The sequence below is a fragment of the Pempheris klunzingeri genome, chromosome 1 (assembly GCF_042242105.1).
Source record: "Pempheris klunzingeri isolate RE-2024b chromosome 1, fPemKlu1.hap1, whole genome shotgun sequence".
NCBI lineage: Eukaryota > Metazoa > Chordata > Actinopteri > Acropomatiformes > Pempheridae > Pempheris > Pempheris klunzingeri.
In genome coordinates this window covers 31,683,703-31,709,477 of record NC_092012.1, presented here as the reverse complement: position 1 = coordinate 31,709,477, position 25,775 = coordinate 31,683,703, and the positions used below count along the sequence as shown (strand labels likewise).

Sequence of the window (25,775 nt, the reverse complement as noted above, 5' to 3'; positions counted from 1 at the left end):
CATAATGTGTGTGTCTTATTTTTTCTCTTTTTGTGTGTGAGACTGACAGAGAAAGAAAAAGCAAGACAGGGAGAGGGTGTAATGGTTTTCTGTAGTAAAGTACATTGGCCACTGTGCAGAATGATCCTAACTGACAATGATGGCCATTTCCTTGGGGACTTGGAGCGAGGTACTTAGTCTATATGTGTTTGAGTGTGTGGGTGCTATGTGGTGATTTGTATGTGTTTACAGTTTGCACCACCTCTACCATTTAAAGTTATGAAGAATGCATAATGTTTATGTCATATTGAGTACATCTTTCATTTCAGACACACATGTCTGCATAATATAATTGACATAAATCATTATCTATTAAATGCTACTGAAAACTGGAGGGACCCAGCCGGTAGCACAGTGGATAATTGTGCATGCCATCGGCCTGGGGAACCCGGGTTCGACTCCCTCCCGGTCCTGGCTACCAAAAACGGACAAGGGTTGCGTCAGGAAAGGCGTCCGGTGTAAAAACCTAACGCGAAAATCTACAAGCGGATCATCCGCTGTGGTGACCCGGTAGGGAGCAGCCAGAAAAAGGACAACAACACTACTGAAAACTGGAGCAAAATTCCTTGTGTGCTTTAAAGATACCAGAATCTAATGCAGTGCAAAAAAGCTGACTCCTCACTGTAGTTTTCATACATTGTATATATTACCATTGTGCTTTTTCTTACTCGATCTCATCTGATGCTAAAAAACACACTGTAGTTTTTAAACATTATCATTATGTTTTTCCTTCCTCCATTTTTTATTTTATTTTCTTTGCTTCTCTCATTCCGTCTGTCCAGCTGAAGTGCCATGGATCCCAGGGGCATTTAGTCTACACACACACACTGATTTTCAAAATGCATCCCTATATAACCCGAAGGATCTCAAATCAAACCTAATGACATCCTTAAACTAAGGTCCCATTAAACTTCAGTCTCGCTACGATTCAAATCTTGAATTGGAAACACAATGGGAAAACATTGTCAAGCCTTGATGTGCACATACTAGGACGGCCATAGCAGCATGCAACAAGGGGTCACAACCAGGCATTGTGCTTCATATTACTCCTAAGAACCAGTTCTAGTGATATTTAAACCAAATATATAGCAGCCCGTTCATGATTAGGTCTTACTTAGCAGAATGTCATCGTTGTGGTGGGACTACGACACCTAAACCTAATTCTTACCATAATCCTGGAACCAAGTCTGAACCTCCCAGCAGCCCTTTGACCAAGTGGAGAATGTCTTCACTTTCTAAAAATCTCCTCTCTCTTAAACTCGTCCTTTCAAAGAAACGCACATGCAATGACACATAAACACCTGCTTTGCTGAAATATAAAGCTGTCGGATTAGTTATCCCGTCAGGGAGCCAGCTGCAGAGAGGAAATGAAAAGTAACAGAGGGAAAGAGTTGCAGTTAGAGAGAGATGAGTGAGAGTAGATTACGAGCCACAGGAGGTGAAATGCTGGTTTTCACACCAGTTGTTTCTTTCATCATTAATTTGATGGCAGTGAAATCAATGCTGGTGATTGCTGTCATTTAGGAACCAGTTCGCTTCGAGAGTTGATCTGAAGAGTGGGGGTTACTAGAGCTTGGTACTAAATAAAAAAAGGGTGTCGTCGTGTCGTGGCTCAATAAAAGTTTCTTAGGGCTCAGTCTTGGTCCTGGGACTCTTTTTATAAATGCACCAGGCTATGAATATCACACACAACTTGTTTCACAAATAGAAAAATAAATAAATACCTCCGCATGCACTAATACTTTTTAGACCTGAACAAAGAAAACTACTGGGAGATAAAAGAAGCTTCAAAGCAATTGTTGATATGGCCCTGTGGGGAGTTTTACATCTGCCAATCTCTGTTAGCATCCTCCTCCTCCTCCTCTTTACCCTCCTCTTCCTCCTTTCCATCATGTAAGGGTGTCATTGCCCAGACAGCAATGATGTGCAACATAACCATCACAGTGATGACTGCAAAGCTCTTTGATGGTGAGAAGTGTGGAGTACTAGACTTTTTTTTTTTTTCCCAATGTCATCCTACATTTCATTTCATCCTTATTTGTCAGTGTTGCCTTGAATTTTGTAAACAAGATATATTTTCATCCCTTGAATTTTTGCTGTGTTGCTTAAATGCTATTTTCATTGATTATCTGTTTTCCTATATCCTCCTTTTCCGTTGTTGGATATTTGTCTTCTTTGACAGAGAATTTCTAGATGCTGATAGGGGTCCCTAACAGGGTTAAAACACTTGCATAAATTGTACATGTTCCTTCTAATTCAGGAGCTAATAAGAACTGTTGGTATTTGATTTGAGACTAGTTCTTAATTTGTACTTAAGGGCTTACTGTCTCTGTTTAATGTCAGCCTCATCAGTCAAAGCACACTGGCTGTTTTTTTTTTTTTTTTTATACCAACCAAGTAATGTGTCTCATATTATATTCAGCAAGGTAGTAGCTCGAAGACTGTGCTCACTGAACATTAGCCTGCATTTTTATGATGCACTGTGCTTAACGTGATGACTCTACGCAGATAAAATGCTTCTGTTTTACTGCTTGTGTCATTTATGTTTATATGTTATTATGTAGCATAGCATGCAGACAGTTCAATGAGCCAAGTCTCTATAAAATGAAATCGTCAACTTCTTCAGGACCATGGACAGAGACATTTGGAGTCTGAGAACATTGGTGTGATTCTGGACATAAAGTGTAAGACGATGCAGCTCAGGTCAGCTCATCAACTGGAAATTTTCAGTTGATTGTAGTTATGTTTTTATTGTGCCATTGCTACGTGATAGACTGGGTTTGTCAGTGCATGCTGGGATACGCTGCTGCTTCACTACGATCCTGAAATTATAAATGTGAACAGAAAATTAATGAAAAAATGTTATTACCAGTAAATGATGTTATTGCCAGTAAATGATTGGGGTTTTTTTGTGTTGGAAAATAAACTACGACTTACTGAACGTAACATTATTCATACTGACAATTTATTATTAGATATGCCTGGGCCACATTGTATGTCAGAAAAAATACATTAGCCTTCTCTATTCAATGGTATACTAAAATTGTGTATAATTTAGAGCTGTATAAGTCTTTTATAATTACATCTATCATGTCCTTTTTACATTCTCAACAAATTATAATCAGCAAATTGACCTGTTTATCAACCAAAAACTGAACTCTGCCACCACAACAGATAAATCCTCCTATTTTCTGCACCTACAGCACAAGGAAAAACCCACGCACCAACAAGACCGCTGCTGCACTTATGCATGAATTTCATTTCAGTATCAGATAGAATTATGGTCCCAGGGGGGTCTGGCACCGCATAGTTTCTGGAGAATCTCATTTTTTTTGCATTGATCACATGGGCTGTAAATTGATTAACACTGGTTCAGCGCAGCGATAAAAGGTCTGTAGGTGGAAAGATTCAAGATGCTGAATGGACACATCTTGACTGACAGGTACACTGGACAGTGCAGGGCACGACTAGAACAGTGTCAAGCCAATAGTGCAAACACTGGAGACAAAGCAATGAAGAATGAAAACAAACCGATGAACGAAAACATACAAAAACATACTAATCAATACATTGAAGTGTCACAAGTTGAAAGACAATGCGTCATCCAATTAATAATCAGTAAGTGATCAAAGACAAACAAGTTATAACCCCAGTCTTATTGGCTGTCACTGATTGATGTCACACATATTACTGATGAGGCCTCTTCCTTAATTCATCCTTAAATATGACTGCACAAAACTAATTTAAGTGTGGGCTTACTTTGGATTTATAGCAGTTTTGAACCCTGCAGCAATCTGGCTACATTTTCTGAACAATCAATCATTCTTTGAATAGGTTGCTTGTTGTATCATAATATGTTGTTACTTTAAGTGTATTATGTTGTTGGAATCATACACATGGATGAACATGTCAGAAATCAGGCCTGTGTACACCAGCTGCGTTAGTGCACTTTGCTTTGTGTGTGCTTCTCGAATTGTTGGAGGGCGCCAGCTGTGCCAGTGGTTCTACTTCGCACTTGAGCTTTGCTGAGTAGAATTGAAACCCTGTTGTCCTTACATACACTTGAATGTACAATCACTCATACACACTCACACAAATAAGCATTCCGTGGCCTACAACACAACATGATGCACACACACACACACACACACACGCGCTGAACAACTGGGTTCCTCTGTAATGACAGACACTCCTCGCCCACAGCGGATTGTCGGTCTGACGACTTGCCATTTCACATCACTCTGCTCAGATGAGTGAGACACAAACACAATATCGCTCCAAACCATACAGATGGAGAGTTAGATAGACCTACTGACATGGATGTAGATGATGTTTATAATAATGATTAAAGAAAAAAAAAAAAAATCTCATGCTTTGAGTGATGCTAATGCTGCGACACAGCACATCTATTCTAGCCAGCGACTGTGAGAACAGAGACGTGAATCCCTCCAGCCTGTGCAAGGATGTCAAAGCTGGAGGCAGGAGTGGGATCATAGCATGCTGTAGATGGGAGTCAGCATTAGTAAAAAAGGATACTATATTTTGAGGGGGCTTTACCAAGTCAGCACCAGTCACATTGTAAATTCACAGCACATTCTTTCTGTGTGGCTTAAGGCTGCTAAATAAGCCCCCCTTTTCACTGCTGGTTAGCCTAGGGTTAAGTGGGTTAAATTCTAAAATAGTCTTAACTCTGCAAGGTGGCTAATCTTGGATCACAGCAGGGTGAGCTAAGCTGAAGTGGACTTGAGTCCCGGTTATCCACTTTCCGATGTGCAAGGTTGACACAATAGCTGAGTTTGTTAATCTCCGTCAGCAGAGGACTGAACAGTTTTGAGAATGCAGTTCAGTAAGAAGGCCTTTTATATACATCTCAATGTTACTTTCATGCAGTAGACAATAAAATGAAACACTAGGCCATTAGTTCACACAGGTCCATCTTAAATCAATACCGACTAATGAGTTTAAACAGATTCACCTTCCTCGGGCACTGAAATGTGAGATCTTGGCATATTGGATTTCATTGATATATAGAAGAGCCACACATTCTGAAATGCATATGACACCAGAGCACGTTGATTAGATATACAACCTGGATCTTTCTGAAAACATTAACATAATTAATCTTTCTCCCATACAGAAATGAGATGAAATCATTTTTATATAAACATATGCCGTTATTATATTTCATAATGCATACTGCAATGGACCATTCTACTTAGGTATTACTTATTAGGAGTTACACACTCAAACTCTAATTGGCTTCATCACAACTGTGTGGGTGTTTTTTTTTTTTTCAATTGACAGTGGACTGGCAGCAGAAGTAACAACCCACAAACTGCATCATCACATGATCACACACATGTTAGCATTGCTAAATCCTGATTGGTGCAGACGTCTGCAGCATCATTGTTTTTCAACCGTGACTTGCCCAATTAAAAGCCAGTAGAGCGCAGTAACAAACACACAAACAAACAAAGCAACACTAACTGTGGCATAAAATCATGTATCGCCGATCATAAAGTACTGAGAAGTTGATTAAGAAAATGTTTTTTTTCAAGGCCTTAACAAGGCAAACATATTAGCGCTCCACAACAGTGCATGACATTATGCTTAGAATGTTGTACACTGCAAGCAGATTATTAAGTCATTAGTAGAGATAATCATCATGTAATGTAATCAGACAAACATGAAATATTTACATTACTTTCAACATAGTCTTATCAACCATGCAGGTGCCACATAAAACAGACAGAGCTAAATAGTTGTGCGTTATATCTTGCGTCAATTACAATAAATCATCTTATACTGATGGTTAATGAGGTCAGCTCTAAGTGAAGTGTTGCCAAGTATTTGGTGTGTTTGTCTGTAGACCACAGGTTTGTGTCTGGCTGGGTGAGATGTTTTCTTGCGCCTTGAGTTATTTTAAAGTTGTGTGAAATGCTGGATGGCACACAGTAACCCTGCTAACCTTTTATACCTTTACTTCTTGGCTGATGTGCTCCCCTCGGACACATATGGTCAACAAAGGGCCCCGAAGACTTAGAGTGGGAGGTGATTAGGGTGACCTACAAACACTGGATGTTGTTGCTGAAATAAGCATGTACACACACACACACACACACACACACACACAACCAATACGCACTCATCAGAGAGCTGATTAGCGTCAATGTTGGAGTAATGAGAACAGGGCTTTGTGAGAATTATATAAATAAAAATTATGACTCTAATTAGTGACATGGATATGATGTAAAAAAAGAATTTGATGCTTAGGGAGGATTACATTCTCATACACCTTCACCCCGAATGGAGAGAAAGATAGAATAGATGAGATAATGAGTTAGAAGTACAGTTGGATGCTCCAGTATGGGAGGAACAGAAGAAATTGTACAAGTAATGCAAATGAGGAATGGTCAGAATACTAACTTCAGGCTGAAACAGAGATAGAAACTCCCGTTCACTTGGATGCTGACATTATTTGTGCAAATAAAATTGATGTTTGTTCATAACTTTCTTTTTATTTCAGTGACAATTCAATGAGGGTTCAGGGTCCTGCCGGCAGACCATAAAAGAATAGAAGCACATCACTTCAAAGGATGATCAAAAGTGTTTGTTGTCAGATCATTTTTGCACTAATTGACTAGACTGGACTGAACTCGCAGACTGAACTTTTAACTCTAGACTTTTAACGCTGTTAAGACTGAATGCATCACCAATCGTGTGTGATCATAAAATCCTCATCTGAAGTCCAAGAACGAGTGCTCACACTGGCAGCCTAAAGGACTAATTTACCTAAAACAAAAAAACCAAAAAATGAGGAATCATATTTCTCAACTTCTAATTTATGGGAATAAGCAGCATAATCCTCTTACAATAATACAGAACACAGTCAATGATAAGTAAACCACAATCAACTATACATTTTCATTGGGACTACTTGACAAATAGTCCCTATTAAAACTATTAACAGTGTTTTCTTTGATTTTACAGTAGAACAGAAACACTCTTTCACTGATGTAAACATGTTGCTGTTATACTATTTCCCAAATCATCTTTTTTAGTGCTGCTCGGAGCTGGAGGCAGAAACCTGTGCTGCATAAGTCAGAACCTCAGCACCTGACACACGTCATTTGTTCAAGTGCAAGCGTGTCAGTCAGCCTGAATATCCTTGATGTTCAAGGATAGTTTCTTGATTTGACTAGTCTTGCCATTAGTTGATTAAGAGAAACCGAACGTGTGCTACATAAATGTTAAAAAGTGATGTTTCCCTAAGTAGCTTATCTAAGTTATCATGCATCTGAGTCTGCTTCCAAGGCCTGGGTTTGCTCGAAGAAAAAATACTTTTACAAATGACTGAATGTATTTTTTCCCAATCTTTCATTTACTCAGAAATAGAAGATGGGTAGAGAGCGAAGAGAAAAAGTGAGGGAGAGTATGAGAGAAAAGAGAGGTAGTGCGTTCCAAGTCAATTTCTCCTCCTTCAGATTGACTTCAAAGCAACACGGCTAATCCTCTCATGCCTGCTCGTTAATAATCCGGTTAATAATCCGTTTAGCCGCTTTCATGCTGTGCTGTTTGTTGGCATTATGGTGCCATGGAAAAGTGAAGGGAGGAGTCATGGCGTTTCACTTGAACCCCCACACCCACCACCCCCACCAACGCCCCTGCCCCTTGTTTTATGACTATAGGTGTCTATTTGCGGTGGACTTCACTCTGTCCAACACACGCAGTCACACACTTATCTTATCAAGGCCTCAAAATACTACTGTACTCTTTTTTCCCTCACAGTTGTGTGTGTGTGTGTGTGTGTGTGTGTGTGTGTGTGTGTGTGTGTGTATGCATTCATGCATGCAAACATGTTTCACTGTTCATCCCTAATAAACTACTAGTTCAGTGGAAACCTAGGAAGGAAGGCCTAGGGAAGGTTGGCGAATTGATAGCTTTATAATGCACACGCATGCACATACACACACACACACACACACACACACACACACACACACACATTTTCTCTCTCTCTCTCTCACATTATCTTTCTATTATTCGCTCTCCCTCCCTGCATCTCTTTCATTCTCTGTTTTTATTTCCTTTGCCCTCTCATTCCATTTATTTTTTCTTACAGATGGAACTAAGCCAGCCTCAAGGTTTTGGTTTGGAGTCCATATTTTCTTAGAGCACGCTGGCTTGCAACTGCCATTCCCACTGAGCCTGAACAAGGGGGTTGCCAGATCCGTCATGGTTTTATCTCTCATTATCTCTGAGCCATCTCGACTAGCCCTCTGCAACTGCTGGAACAGAGTGCAGATGAGAGATGAAACAATTACCTCCCATTTTCTATAATCAGAATGATCTTGACAGGAGAACCAGTTAGAAAGAGTGAATATGGAAATAATATCTAACTCGTCTTCCCTATTCCTGTTCTGTCTCTAGTCTGTGAGACCAGAAACAAAACGCCTACAGCTCCAAAACTGTGAACCAGTGAGATGGATGGATGGGTTATTACCTCTGTAATTGTTGGCTGATATGAATCAATTAAAATCATACATCACATCAGGGTTTACACCATCTTTTAATTTAGGGAAGCAGATTAAATTTTCAATAGGTCACTAAGTAAACTAGATCTGTCATGTAATTGATTAGTTGAAGGATGAAACATTATTGAGCAACTGTTTTCATCATCAGTTCATTATTTTAGTCATTGCAAAAACACCAGCGTTTTCTTAGCACCAACACCATAAATGTGAGGATTTGATGTTTTTCTTTAACATATATGTTTAAGATTAACTAAAGATCTTTGGGTCTTGGACTGTTTGTCAAATAAATCATTAAGACATTTGAATATCTCCTTAGGCTATGGGAAACAAGCATTTGTATGCGTTTGTATGCTTTGCTTTAAAGGCATGAAAAAATCGGTCTCCCCTAAGGTCTGTTTGTTTTTGTGCTTTCAGTTGCTAAAAGGTCAAACAAAAAATATTTCTGATGCTAATCGCCACAACTAAACTGAACTAGCAAACTTATTCTGATTCGTTATCCTGAGCCTTTATCTCCCAAAAACTGTGGTAATCTTAGGCTATTGATATTAGCAGGGAACTAAGCGAATACATTCCATTAAATTAACTAAGCGATAACATTGTATGCCTATAATCAGGTACTGTAATGTTTATCATTCATTACTGATTAAAGACACCGCCCGGTGGGTACGCGTGGTATCTTACATCAAACATACCCCAGGGAGAAGTCGCGCGTCCAGCAGGTACATTTAATTACCTCGGGAAGTAAAACTGTTGGGCTGACAGAGCAGTGCAAGAAAACATGCTGCAGCGTCTTAGTTTAAAAAGTGATGCTCAAAATGGGGTAGAACTTCTGCCTCCATAAAATGTGGAAGCTGCCAACAAGTGTCCATGAAGAGACTGAGCAGGAATAATGTTTTTATTTAGTTAGACAGGCGGTGAACTAATTACATTTAAACGTAAAAGTACTTGTTAATGGCTTATTATCATTATTATTAATTATGGTCCAGTAACAATGTACCAGTGACAGGGCCCATTCTGACAAATGAATACTTTTACTTTTTATACTTTGAGTCCACCATTTTGTAAGTAGTTGAGTATTTAAACATTGTGTAGCATAAGTTTTACCTCAGTGAATGATCTGAATACTTCTTCCACCACCGTGAACAGCTGCTGCATTGTCAGATCCCCTTTAGTGCACTAGGAGTGGCAGCAGATGGGTCACCTGCTGCACTGGAAGTCAAATCAACCACTGAACATTTTAATGACAGCATATAACAATCAGCCTGTGTAACTACGGTACAGTGTTCATCACAACAAAGCACTGAAACGCGGCATAGTCAGAGTTTGTCCTTTGAGATATGGCAAGATTTTTATCTAATAAATTCATAATGTTGTACAGAAACATAGGCCCCAGTGTTACTACATTTGCATGTAAGCTTGTATGAAAACAGTGTTTCAGATGCAAGATTTGCTGCTAATATCATGGTTATGCAGGCAAAACTGCCATTACAAATTTATAAACTGTAATTCCTCATTACCATCGTAATTAATCATGGCTGTCAAATTGTTACTGACACTTGTGTTTTTCCTTCTGCTTCCCTTACCACCATTGTGCAGTTATCGACGACAGGCCTGTGTGTCTTGTCCAAGTTTGAGCTCTATTTAATGAAATGGTTGATTTAGTGACAAGAGGAAGCAGATTTTTGTGTGGAGAGGTGGGGAGTAGTGGATGTGTTTTGTCTGTAATTGAAGCTCTTCTATTGGGCAAGTCTGTTAAAACCTGGTGTGTTCAAATGGCAGGACTTATTAGATATAACTTTCGGCGCTAAGGGGCATGGAACTCATTTCACTGACTCTATTGTGTGTCTTCCTTCGAGGGATGCAAAAGATAAAGTTGATGACAGCAGTTGAGATTCTTGTTGAAGCAAGATTGGTATGGGCACATCACGTGGGTGCAAGACTGGCAGTGGACAGCATCCGTGAAAAAGAAGAAGAAATGCCTGCACGTTCCATGCCAATGGAGAAATGTTTTTATTACAGAGTGATAAGTAATCGTTGGTGACCTAGTAAAGTGCAAATAAGTACATGTAGAGAAACAACAGTACAAGGCCATGCTTCAAAACATCATTACACATGGTGTGTAATGGAAAAAGATCAAATTTAAACATTAAAAACAAAGACAACATAAAATATAGTATTACAAATATTTAAAAAAGGATGTAATTTGTGTTATTAATCCGGAGCCCTTCATTATCAGTTGAAATTGGGCCTGATCCTATTTTAATTAGCATTATTATTATTTTATAATGAAGCAGACCAATATTATACATGATTAATCAATTCAGGTATCTTGGAAAGAAGAGCTGCAGCTTAGTCTTTTCATAAACTATTCATGCCGCAATTCATGTTTTAGCCTTCAAAAAACACAAAACAAATTTCCCAAGTTAATCAATCACAGTTTACCAAAGCCTAGAGTGCTTCCTTTCACTCGAGTGAAAGAAAAGCAGCAAACTGCTCTACATTAAGAATGCTGCATGCTTTGTTATAGTACAGTCATGTTTAGCCCATTTTGGTTTGCACACAGTTGCATTCGTTTCATCTCAGGTTACTGATGATAAAGACCAACGCAGCAGCACATTTTTTTCAAATTATTATATATATTTTTTTATTTCTTTGTATTGTTTAGCCAAAGCAGCATGGCTCTCTGCCACATTCTGGGATATCACTAGCTGAAACTGCTGGCTGCAGTTTATTTTATACACTCTACAGTCACCATTCACTTAATTTAAATTGCTGTGCTTTAGGTAGAACTTCCATTGTTATAATTGGTGTACCGGGAGCAAACAAATATAGGAAAAGAACGGGAACTTGCTTCATGTATTCAATACTGCTCCATCAAAAATTGCACAATGCTCACAATTAGAAGTGCTCTTTGTAGAATTGGACTGTACATGTGAAATTGCATTTTTTTGGTTGTTTTTCCAGTGTTAAAACTAATGTTGCTCTCCACTATTTAGAAGTCAGTGTTGGACTCCGGCATGGAAACCTTCAACCTGGCAGCAGCTTCCAATGGGGAAAAATGTATAACAAGCAACTTTGTTTTTGACCTGGCTCTGCAGCAGTGCAATGACAAACAAACTCTACTTGTTACCTTGTCACCAAAAACTTAGTGGCAAAAGTTTTGTTTGCAGAAGTCAGTGCTAGTTTGAGGACATTTCTGCAATTGAATACAACAAGAATCAGTGTCCAGGAACCAGATAAACAAGGAAGCAAAAGTTTAGTTAAGCAAGGAAGAAGAAAACTAGGGGGAAAAAAAATAAACACCACTTTGGTTTGGGGGTTAAGTTTGGATTTTCTCTGTCAGTTGATTTTGCTCTTAGCAAAATGAAGGGATAATGTGAGGCTTGAAGTGGGTTTGAGACCGACGGCAATGGCATAAGCCAGTCTCCCTCCAAGCACTGTCAGAACAGATGCTGCTTTTTAGATTTTTGCTCAAAAAAAATGGCTGTATTGACTTTCATGTTAATCTATACTACAACTGAATGGTCAGGCAAAATCTAAGAGAGACAGGAGACAGAAGGTGGTAATCCCTACTGAATCCCAGCACACCTTAATAGGACTGAGAAAAGCCGGAGATCATAGAGATTACCTCAGTTGAACACACACACACACACACACGTTGACCTGAACTAGACTGTTCTTAGTTAATTAAAGGATTCAGCAATTAGTAGATTGTTAAATAAGGGACACATTGTCTTCCTATTGTGCTGTTACATTTGCGTCACCTGGAGTATCAGGACTAATACCTTCTAATTGGAACAACAGAGCGGAGGTTGTAAACAATAGCTGGTATAGTAATCTCAGGAACAGATTGTTATTGGCTTTGGATGGCTAATACTGGGTCTGTGCAATTGACACGCACATGAACAAGGACAGTTGACCGGGACATGTTTCATAGCACTGCAGTCCATTTTCAATCATTTGCCAGGATGTAATTAGAAAACAACAGCCATTAATATGATGTTCAAACCTATGTGTACAGCGGGTTCATCCGAGCTTTGATGTGAGCTGATGAGACTAGATCAAAACAGAAGAGATGTGGGCCATAGAACCACAACAATGAGTTGAAAGATGGTAAAATGGGTTGTAGGGCTGAGGGAGCTGGATGCCTGATCCATTTCTAATATCTAAATATTGATTAGTGCTGAAACTCATTTATGCCTTCACCAATGTAAATGTGACACGTAATTGTGAAAGCGATTACAATTGATATTGCCCAGTCTTAGCCAATACCGAAGCCTTATAAATTAGCCGGTACACTGGTGTGAATGTGTTGTGCCTCCATACCAACTTGTGTGTGTATCTGTTGAGCACAAATATTGGCAGTGTGAAGATTTTCAATTATGAGTAGCTGTGCTGGAAGAATAAGCAGTGGAACTATTGGCTAACCATTTGTATCATTTGCAATTAGCGTAAGAACTAAAGCTTGATTTTCTCTCTCTCTGTCTCACTCTCACCCCTTGGTTTAATTGGCATTTCCATGTAAAAATGTGGAAAAAGTCACTAAGACGGCGGCAGCTTTCCATTTAAACAGATTATGGATGGAACAGTTACCAGTGAAGGCCAAATAGCCCTTTGTAATCCTCACAGAGGACATTTAATTAACTGGCCTTCTTTGCTATTTCTCTCTCTCTCTCTCTCTCTCTTTGTCTCTCTCTCTTGTCATGTCTTTTTTTGTCTCTGTTTCTTCCTTTTGCAAATATGCGAGTGCGTATAGAGGGCACACACACACACACACACACACACACACACACCCACACCTGTGTGCACACACTCACATTGTAAGTGCTGTCAAGTACAATGAAACTCTTCTTCCGAGGCTAAAAGACTGGAATAGTTTGTGCTGCATGTTAACACTAAATGAGAGATGTAGAAAAGGGGGGGGGGTGCAGTGAAATGAGGAGTTCCACATTATGCCTTCACTACTGTCAGCACAATATCGTGCAGGAGGGGGAGAGAGATATTGAGGAAATGAGGTAACAGAGAGTTGGAAAGGTGCTGATTGGGGTCATCAGAGGACAGCAGAGGAGGAGGGTGGGGGGGTCTTTGTTGTTTCATCAGCTTCTAACTTGGTACTTTTTTTTTTTATTTGGACATCCTCATGCTCCATCACAGGGTACACAAGTACATGTGCACCCACTTCTGCAACACAATACGTCCTGATATATACATGTATTAACATACAGACGAGCACCGATGAACTGATTCATCAGGTTCCACGTTACCATCATCATTTATCATCACCGCTAGCTTCCTGTAATGTCGACTTATCTGCTGTGCACCGCAGACATCTACTTGTTAAAGTCTGTCTGGTCCCTTTGCAATCATATGACTCTTTACTGTGATCTTGCTTGACAGAAATTATAGAAGCAAATTATTTACATGTGTATTTACTTGCTTGTATGTTCTGTTTATTTCAACAGTTTACTGAAGTTTCCACCATTTACTGTGCATCCTTGATGTTAATGGTGCACTGATATATATACTTATATGCAGTTTATTGGAGCAATTTTTTTGTAATTGGCTGTATAATGCATTCCTCTGTAAAATCATGTCCCCATGGAGATTATAAAGTCAAATTAATCTAATGATACACAGAAATGACACGGAAACGCACCTTTACACCTACACATGTACTCTCAGACAGATAATACATACTCATGTATGCATTACAGTGCATTACTGCTCATGATTGGGTTAATGATTAAAACGACGCCATGAGTGCCAGTCAAGGTAGACAGCAAAAGATCATCCCGGCATCTGACTTTAAGAACAGCCTGTGCTACAGGGAGTAAAAGCAACTCATTCTACAGAAACATTTCGAGTTTAAACAGAAATGCAGAACAAAATGGTGGCAGCCAAAGTAAAAAAAAAGCAAACAAAAAGTACTACTTATTCAGAAGAATGTACCCTTTGACTGGTGGTTCACTAAGGCTAAGCAACAGGTGACATTTGGCAAAAGTGGAGAGCAAGGAGCCTCAAGCCAGATAGTGTATGAAGAACTGGACTTGTTTGTCTTCAAAAGGTGGAGGTATTCAGCTGTCCTGACTCTCACATGTTTAAGTAATCCATATACGCAAATTCATTCACAGACTATTTTCAATATAAACGCGCGTAGAGAGCGTGCAGACATACCTCTGACCAAACACATGGAGGGAATTGAAATTGATAGTGAAAAAAATATGACAAGATTTAGAATTCAATATGTAAAATGATCCTATTAGGTCTTACACAGTCAGTCAGAGGCAACTTCCTGTGTTTATACGCCTTCGTTTTGTTTATTGTGTAGAACTGAATTTATTGACTACATTTGATGTTGCTGAGGATTATGGTTGTATGTATGATGAATAAATAACACGTCTGCCGTAATATCCTCCATCTAAATAAATGACAGTGCATAAGGATATATACGCTGATGTTTTTATTACTTAAAAATGTCAGATAGAGATCGCAGATTGCAGATCACCACGTTTCAATACTGGTTGAACAGACAGGTGTTATGTGACTGGAAATCAAGCTTGTTCATAGAACAGGAGCATTGACATGCACATCTTATTATTTTTCTGTTAATGCATAAACAGAATTTTAGTTTTCAGCAATGGCCCAAAGCTTTTTTCCAAGTAAAGTTATATATCCCTCTGTGGTTATCATCTGAGTCCTGAAGTATTAGAAAGTTATTTTATTGTCTTGACAGAATACGTCATTTCTGTAAGGTCAGAAAGAAACAACGATTTTAACAACTAGATGTTGACTGTACAATAATATTCAGCCAATCTTCCTTCTAAAAGTCTCATTTGCTTACGCAGGTCGTGAAGATACATCAGTATTGAATTGAAAATCCTTCATAAGCAGTGAAAAACTCCTCATAATAGATCTATGCTCTAAGCAATGGAAACATGAAATTGCTATTTTATAATTGTTAAAACTACATATGTACGTAGAAAACCTCAGGATGTGATGTGAACAGACAGCTCCAGACACTAGGCTACATGCAGAAATAATATGTTTATTTTCATAGAGTTAGATGGAGCATTGAGCATGATTCCTGAGTTATTGTAGGGCTGTCAATTGATTAAAACTAATTAATTGCATAATTTGCTTTTAATTTTGATTAATCGCCCCCCCCCCCCCCCAACCTTTCCCTGAGTGAAGCTTGTAATAATGGATATTTCATGGTAAAATCATGAGAATTCTGTAGAATTGATACAAAAAAAGTATATTTGAATGCAAATACTTTTGTTTGATAGCATTTTTCTTTTTTTTTTTTACTTTGAACACAGATTCTCTCTTACGAACTGCAGATTTCAAACAGAACCATCAAGGCCATCAAACATGACTTTCAGCTTGAAAGGCACATTTTTTTTATATGCACTAACAAAACCCAAGCAATAACAAACCCCACGTCCATGTAACAAAGTGCCAGTCAAATTTAAAAACCATCAAGGCCATTAAAATTAGACATCAGCTTAGAAGGCACTCATTTCTCATATGCTCTGAAAGTGCAACACCTCCATAGCATGTGGCAAACAGACTGAGACAAACCACTGTAAGATCTATGTGGCTGCAGTTCTGTCTGTTCACAGGGAAACACAAGAGACACAAGTTTGTTGTTAGAACAAAACGCTGCTGCATCATCTGGGTGTGCCGAGTTGTGATGGCCTGACAACGGCGGTGCAGCTGCTGTAATCTGTTATTATTTTTATTGCTGAGACATAAACTTGGCACCACCATGGCAAAGGAAATAAAGAAAATGTAGCTGAGCTGATTTTCTTTCCCCTAACACTCTAAATATTTCAAATGTTGATATTAACAGCACTGATTTATTATGTTATTTAGCAGGGTAAAAACATATGTAATGTTCAGTAAAAATCTGGCCATTTCCGACACTGACTGTAATACTACTGGATCAACACCTGTTTTTGAGGACTAACAGCCCTTGCTTTTAATAATACATTTTTATAGTGATGTATTTTGCAGTGTGCTATGCTAGGTTTAGCCAGTTTTGGAAAGTGGCTCGCTCTGACGTCCCCTCAGGTCCATCATGCAGGTAGTATTGTTCCCTGCTTGATGGAGGATAGTTTACAATATATTTTTATAACTATAGCCTACTGTATGTTAGAAATCCAATTCTACATATAGGACCACTACATTCACGCCACTATTATAATACACCAATATTAGTTATTAAAATAATTACTGATGCCCAAAAATAATCATGTTTTCATAATATGTATGATTGACTTTTCAGTCATTCCAGACTACAGGGGTTGAGCTCTGAAGCTCTGTTAACTTCTATTACATTGATGATTGTTGTGTAAAACCTTAAAACATTACAAATTCCAGTGTAGCTCCAGGAGTTATCTTTATATATCACAATATATAGACCAGCTATACTTAGCTTAGCTAATTCACCACAGACACACTAACTTGCAAGATATCTAACAGTATATCCCACTATAAATGGAAATGAGGGAAATGAGAAAGAAAACAGCAGTATGTTTACAGTCACAGGCTGTATGAAGTAAAACTGCAAGCTAATGTTTGCTAACCAGGTTATGGTAGAACGTTAAAAGGTTAGTGGTGAAGAAAGCAGCCCTCCAAAAGTTGGAACAAACTTTTATGTTTGGCCATGTAGATCTGATGTAAGTGAATTTTCAAAAGCTGGAAAGACTATTTCTTGCCTCAGATTTCTTCAGAACTTGCAGAGGTAAAATAAGTGAAAGAGTATGTGGCTTTCTGAGCCACCTCTGTTCATACAATGGTAAGCACTTTGCATTGTGGGATGCAGTAGGCCAGGTAGACTGGTCCTATGCATACTTGCATACCAATTTTTTTTTCCGAATGTCGTCTGGGTATATTCGGTATACTGCAGAATTTGCACTGCGAATGCGAGTACAGTATGCTTTGTTGAGTTTAGCCTATGATTCCTGTATGAAATGATCTCCATTTATCTACAAATTGTAAACAAATTATTGATACTGACACCTTAGATGAATCCAAGGCCACGTTGAATGAGCTCTTTAAGCTGGCAGTACTTACGTATCTCATAACAGTTTCTATAAATCTCAATTTCTTGACCTAAAGAGGCCACTTGAAAATCAAGTGTGTTTTCTTTGGCCTTACTGAAGTAGATCAGACATTTTTCTAATAGTTATTTACTGCTTCCACCACATTTGCTCTTATCACAAACCCTAAAGGCTGAAAGGGGAATTCTACCAATTTAATTGTATTACATTTTCTATATCTATATCTTCTATATCTGTAATAAGAAATAATTGTTAGTTGCATCCCCAACTGTATGTGAAAAAGTTATATAATGCCTTACTTCAGAGGGAGCTGTGTGAAATCTGAAGAACTGCCATAAATGTCACCTGAGTGTCAGTTAGGGCTAGAGACAGCAGCCACCGCAAGCATGACCTACCCAATTATCTGAATGAACTGAAAGCCACGTTGCATTGTGGGAAATGTAGACACCAGATTTTGACAAGAAGATTGCATTCACTAAAAAAGCAGTGTTCATGTTCTGCTTGATCGATTTTGTTACTTTGCTCTTAACTGTCCTGCCTGAGTGTTATGAGTTCAATGTTAATCAGTCACTTAAGGTTTTTTTCAATAGAAGAAACTTCTGTTTGGTTTTATGCTGTAAAAAAAAAAAAAAAAATCCATCCAAATCTTGAAAATGGCTCATTTGTCGTGGTATTTTCTGTTTATAATGGTCACACTAAAATCTCTACATTGTTTTATTATTTATTTTTATTGTTATTGTAATTGTGAATAGACATTTTGACTTGTCCACCTGTGTGTTTGCTGTAAAAAGGCTTCTAGACATTTATGGCATTTAGCTTTTACGGAAGACACAACTGTTTGCGAGCCTTTACGATAGCTAATTGCAACCTTTATCCAACCTTGACTACAGTTTGTACTCAAAAGTCTATTAACAAAAAGCAGCTAACACAACTTCCATTTTTCATTGTGTTTGATTGTTTTGACCATCAGGACTCTACACATACTGGATGTGTTCTGAGAGCAAGATAACAAGATAGTGCTGCGAGAAAATGAACATGTAGCAATGCTTGGACTTGCAACCCATTGGAACAAATGAGGTCGGTGGGCATGGAAATGCCTTCTGTAGTGCTATTATTAATTGCAGGTCCCACTGTTTCTAGGGATTGCAACATATCATTAGATCCAGTGAGATGCATTAGCGTGAGGGATGGCAATAGCACCAAGCTGTATCTCCCTATGGTCCTTCATTAGCCGCTAATCCACTGATGATCGTTATTAGTGAGAAAGGAGTGTGTCTGTGTGTGTGTATCTGTGTGTGTGTGTGTTTGTGTGCGTATCTGTAAGATGCATTTTGGCATAGTACTCTGTATATTAGCCCAGTGATTTATTATCTTGGTAATGCCGTCCCTTCTTCCCCAAAGCTGCATTGTCCTTTTGCCAATTAATTCTGAATCTGTTACGACCACAGGGAAGGAGGGAGACGGAGACAGTGTGAGTGTGTGGGAGAGAGGGAGATCCTCAACAAACACATTGGTTGAACCCCAGAGTCAAGTGCAGTGCAATATTTTTTGTAAGATGTGGCTGGTTAATTTCGCTTTTCTGTTGCCTTTTGATGTCCGCTTATGTTTTCCTTTCTAACATCGCCTCCTGCCTGCTTTTCTCTAATGCCATTGATTTATGCAATTGCTTGCTCATAGTTTTCTTTCTTCTTCCTCTTAATTCTTCCACCTTCCACTTTTCGTTGTTCTGCTCTTTCTACAACTACCGCAGGGTCATTTCTCAGCCTCTGCGTTTCACTCACCAATCATGTTCATGCGACGCTCAACTAAGTAACAACTAACATCTAATCTCTCAAATCAATTTTTCTTGATGCTTTTTCATGCTGTGTTCTATAAAACTTGATTACACCCTCTTACTCTAAACATACTTCTTTGTCTCTGGCTCTCTCCTTTATGTCCATCTTCTGTCTTTTTATCACCTTCTGCACAGATATACACACAAATGCACTTTCTCAACTCACCTCTTGCGTTTGTTATCACAGTCAGACAACAAAAGATTCATAATCTGGACTTGCTGTTCAGCCAGCTGTAGGACAATGACAGTGACTCCATTTTGGCACACAACTATTCCAATAATGCCATTGTCTGGGTGAATCCTCGATTCTATTAAGTATTTCCAGTGAAACTGTCTCTTAATGCCCTGGCTGGAGTAACCATAGCAACAGGGATGCAGCCAGAATGTTTGTTTACAATTTATTGCTAAAACTTACCAAGCTAGCCTTTTTCCAACAGTCATTGTAACGCTGGTCCTTCAGTGTCTCAGCATCTGAATACCCCAAGATGGAGACACATAAACTGCAAGGAGTAGACTGATCCCCTCCACAGGGTTATTTACGTTGAATCCTGCTAGCATATTTACTAGAGGAGTGAACATTGCATGAGAAGTTACTGGGATGGTAATGACTGATCCACATATTAGTCAGACCCTTAGTCAGACGGAGTTGCGGCTTGTGAAAAATTTGAGATTTTGGTTGCAGAAGGCATGAAAATAGTCTTAATTTGTTTTGTCTCTGGCCGTGGTGTAAGTGGGATAATGCCGTCACCATGATTAACCCCCTTTCGCTGTCTTCTCCTTTGTATCCCTGCTCAGGCCCAGAGTGGTACTTGGTCAGAGTGGAGTTGACTGTGACTGATGTAAATGACAATGTCCCAGAATGGAGCATGGTTCCTGCACCCTACCTTGCTGTGGTTTCCCCTGATGCCCCTGCAGGCTCGCTGGTCTACAAGCTCTACGCTCAGGACGGGGATGAAGGCAATAATGGGGAAGTGGAGTATTTCCTGTCTGATGGTAGGTTGTTTTTTCTTCTTCCTGCATGTCCTGTTTAGCATTTTGTTTGGAAAAAGGATAATCGTAATTCTAACTCCTTACCTCAAGATTAGGGTAGGTGGGTTCGGAATAATCCCTCACACCTGTTCTTTAACTGCTTTGACAAGTAAAATGGTTCAGTAACCTTTTACAGCCTCAGCATAATTATTCTAGAGTTACGATGTAGCAGCACAGTACGTACCAATGGTCCTGGGGAACAAGATGTGGATTTATGGAATAAGACGGTAACAATTCAAGATTTTACAGGAACTAATTCTGCAGTTATTTTTGAAGCACTGGGTAACTATTTTTTATCATGATGATGATGATATATTTATCATGACGTCTGGGAGGACGTTTTACTTAACTTAACATTATTATTTAACAGCTGGGTGCCTATCCTTGCTCGTGTCATAGGTGGTACGGTCGGGGGCAATTGTAACGCTACGTTATATTTAACCCTGACACCATAAAGTGTTGTCCGGCTTAGTAACGGTGAATTTTTTTTTGCTCCAATAAGCCTTTTGCCTCCAAAAACAGGGGACCTAGGTTCAATTCTCACCAAGAGCCTGTTTCTCCCAGAGGGTAGAACTAACTGTGCTTTGCAGCCCACATCCCCTGTAGTTACTCTGTAACTGAATGTAACAAGGGGACACCGTGTTCACACAAGGTGCTTTAGGTACTTGAAGTACTTGAATTTGGTACTCAGCAATTGAAGTACTGGAATACCTTGAAAATCAGTCATTTTGTTACTTGGTCCTTGGAAAACACTTGAATAAACTGAAAGGGGACCAGAATAGTTACAGTGGGGGACATATTTGTCAGCAGCTGTGTTGAAGACCAGCCTCCACAATTTGAGGCACTGCTCATATTTAGCTGCAGGATGCAGGCTAAATGGCTAATGGTGAACTAGCGGAGTGAGTGGCTGCCGTTAGGGCAGACAGAGTTGTGCTGATTAGGGCAGAACTCGAAGAGCGGTATAAACTGTAAGCTATAAGCTCTAAAATAGCTGTACACTCATAAGAGCCACATGTTGTGATGCCATTTTGTTGTGGAAATGTTTTGCTGATTGTAGTGACCACTAGGCTAAATCAATAACCAGTCAGTAATCAGTAGGGGAGAGTGAGGTAAGATGAGCCACCCCTTGTATCTAGGTAACCGTGCACATGTTTTGTCATGTGACCATAAATTCAGTAAGCACCTATCATTTCCATCTTGCTGTGATGCAGAGAAGCACATGGGAGAAGGGGTAAATATTTTTTCTGCATATCAGGTAAAATGTTATGTCAAAGCAAATTTATCCAGATCAAAAATTATATATTATACATGTTGGTGATTTGCTAACATATAAAATCATGTGAATCACTTCACTAAAGATTAGCCAGAATTTCTAAGCAAACCCGTTTTTTCCAAAATGGTGGCTATGGGGCAAAGTGAGCCAAAGGCTATGGGGTAAATTGAGCTAACGGTTTGAGCCATCCGTGGTGGCCCAACCTGGAGTAGCAGCCTGCAGCTGCAGGTAATGCACCCGTGGTTTCAACATCCCTTTCTGCTGAGCTACCTTCACCAGGCCCTGCACATGCATGTGCTTCACCAAGTGACACAGATTCACACCCCAACCATGCTGGATCCTATGTGTCTCCTTCTGAGATTCTACCCTTACCCAAAAGTCAGCTGCCCAGAAAACAAACAAACCAAAAGCATGTGAAGACAAGAATACTGACTGATACACCTGAAAAGCAGGCAATCGAACGTGCCCATGAAGAGAGGACAAATAAACAGAAAGGCAAAACAGAAAGAACTATCAAAGAGCAAGGAAAGCTGAAGAGGAAACAAACCCAGATGAAAATCGCAGTGGAAAGCAGCTCTGAGGAGAGTGATGTTGCCATCCCTTTTGATGACACTTCTGAGTATGAGAGCTCCAGCGATGAAAGAAGTGAACCAGATGTCTCAGATCTGGTAGTTGGTGACTTTGTCATCGTAAAAATTTGCATCCAAATGCAGGAGCCACCATTACAGTGGCTTGGTTGACAGCCTTGCGGGCAACGAAGTGAGTGCCAGATTTCTCAGAAGAATCCGAGGGATCACTGGCAGTAAGAAACCCACCTTTGCATTCAAGGAAAAGGATGAGGCATCTTTCCCACGGAGTGATGTGCTGAAGAAGCTACCTCAACCTCAAAAGGCTGGAGGAACTGCAAGGAGGGAGCAACAGTTCATATCCCCCTGCAACCTTGACAGTTGGAATATTGAATAGTTGTTTTGATTAAATGGTTAAATGGTTTTGAAACTAACTGGTGGTTTGTTCTCACAAGTTCAAAACTGTTAAAACTGTTTGTTAGCACAATATGCTTTACATTTTAAAACTCAGATGGTCAGTTTACCCCCAGATGGCTCAACTTACCCACTGACTTGGCTCAACTTACCCCTAACCTGGGGCAAATTGAGCCACAGGAGCACTTTTTTTCAAAGTCATTATTTTGGGCAGCTTTGTCAGAGATACATTCTGATAATTTCATTTGATAGGAGACATCCTGAAATAAAGGTATATGTTTTCATTCTATTTCTGTGTGATTTTTCCTTACCTCCAGGACAACATAAGTAAAAAGTAGCTCATCTTACCCCACTCTCCCCTATTTCTTATCGGTCTATCTCGGGTCCCTAGTTCCGTTCATGCTCGTGTTGATGCGTGCTGTGCTGTTTCACCATTAGTACAAAGGATGACACGAAAACTCTGGGGTGATTACGCTCTATGTTGCAGGCTGTAATCTAAAGCATTACTAAAGGTCTCAAGAAAAATTCAATTTAACCCTGTGAGGTACCGCTACCCCTATGACACGAGACCTTGAAGTCTTGCACCAACAAAATGATTAGTTCACTTACTGAGGTAAGTACATTGATTTATATACAGGTCCTTTGAACCTAGACTTTTACTGTAGGTGTTCCCGTTTCAAACAAAGTCAGAAGCACATCAATACGTTACTTGGTTGGAGTGTTTCATATGTCTCGTTTCTTGGACTAAACATACCACGATCAACACTTTCCTAATGTTTTCCATGATGAAGAATCAAGTCTGTTTCTGTTGTTCATTGAAAGTTGAACCTCTAGTAAGCCAGTAAGTATTTCATGCACATGTAGTTATTTTCCAGTGTAAATAAATTTCTCCATCACAAAAAATACTTAGTTTTCTTATTGTCTGCCATGCAATGATTTTGTCTGCCTATTTTGGAATCTGTTAAGCGACTGCCTAGGAAGAAACAGTCTTCCAATTTTATCCATGGGGGTGATAGAGAATAAATTGCCATTAGAAATGACAAGAAAAACATAAGCATTGATGTCCAACTCTAAACTTTTCAGTTGTTTGAATCGATGTTGGTTTAATTATTTTGTGAATGCAGTGTGATAGAAGGCATCCTACTGAGGTCGATTCAAACCCAGAGTCAAAAACGATGAGTTTAATAAATGCAGTAGTTTGGGAAAATGTCTTAGTCTACCCTGTTCCTTAGTCTGCCTTGTTGCAGGGACAGCTCATGAATTTTACAATCTCAGTTTCAGGCTCTCTGCTCTTTGCATTTCACATCTCAACAACTTGGAAAACTGTTAGTCCAGTTATATTTATCACTTTATTGGCACATGTTCAGCATGCATCTAAATATGTTTGACAGCTGCCTTGCAGTTCTTTGCATTGGTTGACTCTGAGCTGTAACCTTTGGAGGCTATTATTTGTCCATGGGTTATGTGTCTCACTATTTTTTTTCCTTATACTGAATACATTCTTAACATGAAACCACTGAAAAAAGTCTGGAAGGATAAAGATCAACACAGATAAACTTGCATTATAAATAATCCTCTACATAGTCATAGTTTATCTGCTCGTTATTTTACTGAGAAACTCTGGGTGTTTCTCAGTAAAATAAAAATTGTTATGTTACATCTGTGACTGAATTAAATGTACAGCTATCTAAAACAGCATCTCTTACCTATCAGTGTTCCTTCAGATTATTTTCCATGGTATCATTTGCCTTGCCATCATATTGGGTCGTCTCTCCCATGTAAAATGTTGTTTTGAGTAACTTTTCTTCTTTTGTGGTGTGTTATTTTTAATTAGGCACCTTGTCTTTGATGCATTGCTCTTCCATTTCTTATCCGACAAATCCAATAATTTAACTCCACTCGGCAAATACATTACTTCCATCTGCAGGTGGTGATGGTCGCTTTGAGGTGGACAGGAAGAGCGGACAGGTCCGAACTACAGGCCTTCCCTTGCAGCGGGACAGGGAGTACCTACTGACAGTGGTGGCTGCCGACCGACTGGGAAGCCGCAGTGCCCCTGCTGTTGTGTCTGTGGTGGCCGGAGCCCGGTCGCCACAGTTCACCAACGCCTCCTTCACCATTGCCATACCAGAAAATACCCCTGAAGGGCAGCCGTGAGTTTACACACACACACACACACTCACATACAAACACATACAGATTGGAAAAAAGCCTGGTGGTATCTCTGAACTATATCTTGGGCTTGTAACACAAAATTAATTTTCAACCAGTTTCTCCAGTAGACATGAATGAGGGATTATACACTTTGCAGATTTACTCGCGTTTACACATGCATTTCTCGAAGACAGTCTCTTTCTACCACAGACATGACTGATATACACTCAAATGAACATCAGTTTCACATTGTTTATCGGCTTAAAAAGACATATTCATCATAGTCTTTTGATGGGCTCTGGCTCTGCTAACACATCTTCATGTTTTACAGACTGCTAAATAGATTTCCTTATCATAAGCATTACTCATTTAGCCTTGAGCATATGTCTTGTGCAGCACATGAGTAAAAGCACTGCCTTCATGTATCCATGTACATGCACACACAGACACACACTTGTTTAAGAATGCAGGGGTCCATGATGGGTGTAATACATGGTTTCTACACCGTATGAAATCATACTGCATCAGTTTTGTTTTAAAGTATGCTTGTCACACAGATATACACGCCTGCATGTTTCTGCACATTATACAGCCTAGGCCTGTGTGTTTGTGTGTACGGACACACACACACACACACACACAGCCTCAGGTCTGACTAAAGTGGCATGGTTATGACTAGTGTCCTTGAATTGATCTCATTATCCCCCTCCAGCTTCTCTTGTGTGAGAGACACATTTGACAAACCAATAAAATGGATATTTCATTCCGTTGTTTACGTTGATTGAATAAGGGAAATCATGTAAGGGTTAGATAGCACGTCTAATAAATAACAAGCACCAACTCAACTCAGCACTTAACATGCACCCC

The 25,775-nt window shown here is 39.4% G+C and overlaps 1 protein-coding gene across 1 annotated transcript in view; it reads left to right on the top strand.

Annotated features, from left to right (window-relative positions):
* The window catches only part of LOC139216193 (neural-cadherin), a 241,800-nt gene that overhangs the window by 38,882 nt on the left and 177,143 nt on the right, over positions 1–25,775 (top strand). The window contains exons 2-3 of the mRNA XM_070847299.1: positions 20,268–20,465; positions 24,682–24,907. Of these exons, the coding sequence (XP_070703400.1) occupies positions 20,268–20,465; positions 24,682–24,907 (424 nt within the window). The remainder of the gene's footprint in view (positions 1–20,267; positions 20,466–24,681; positions 24,908–25,775) is intronic.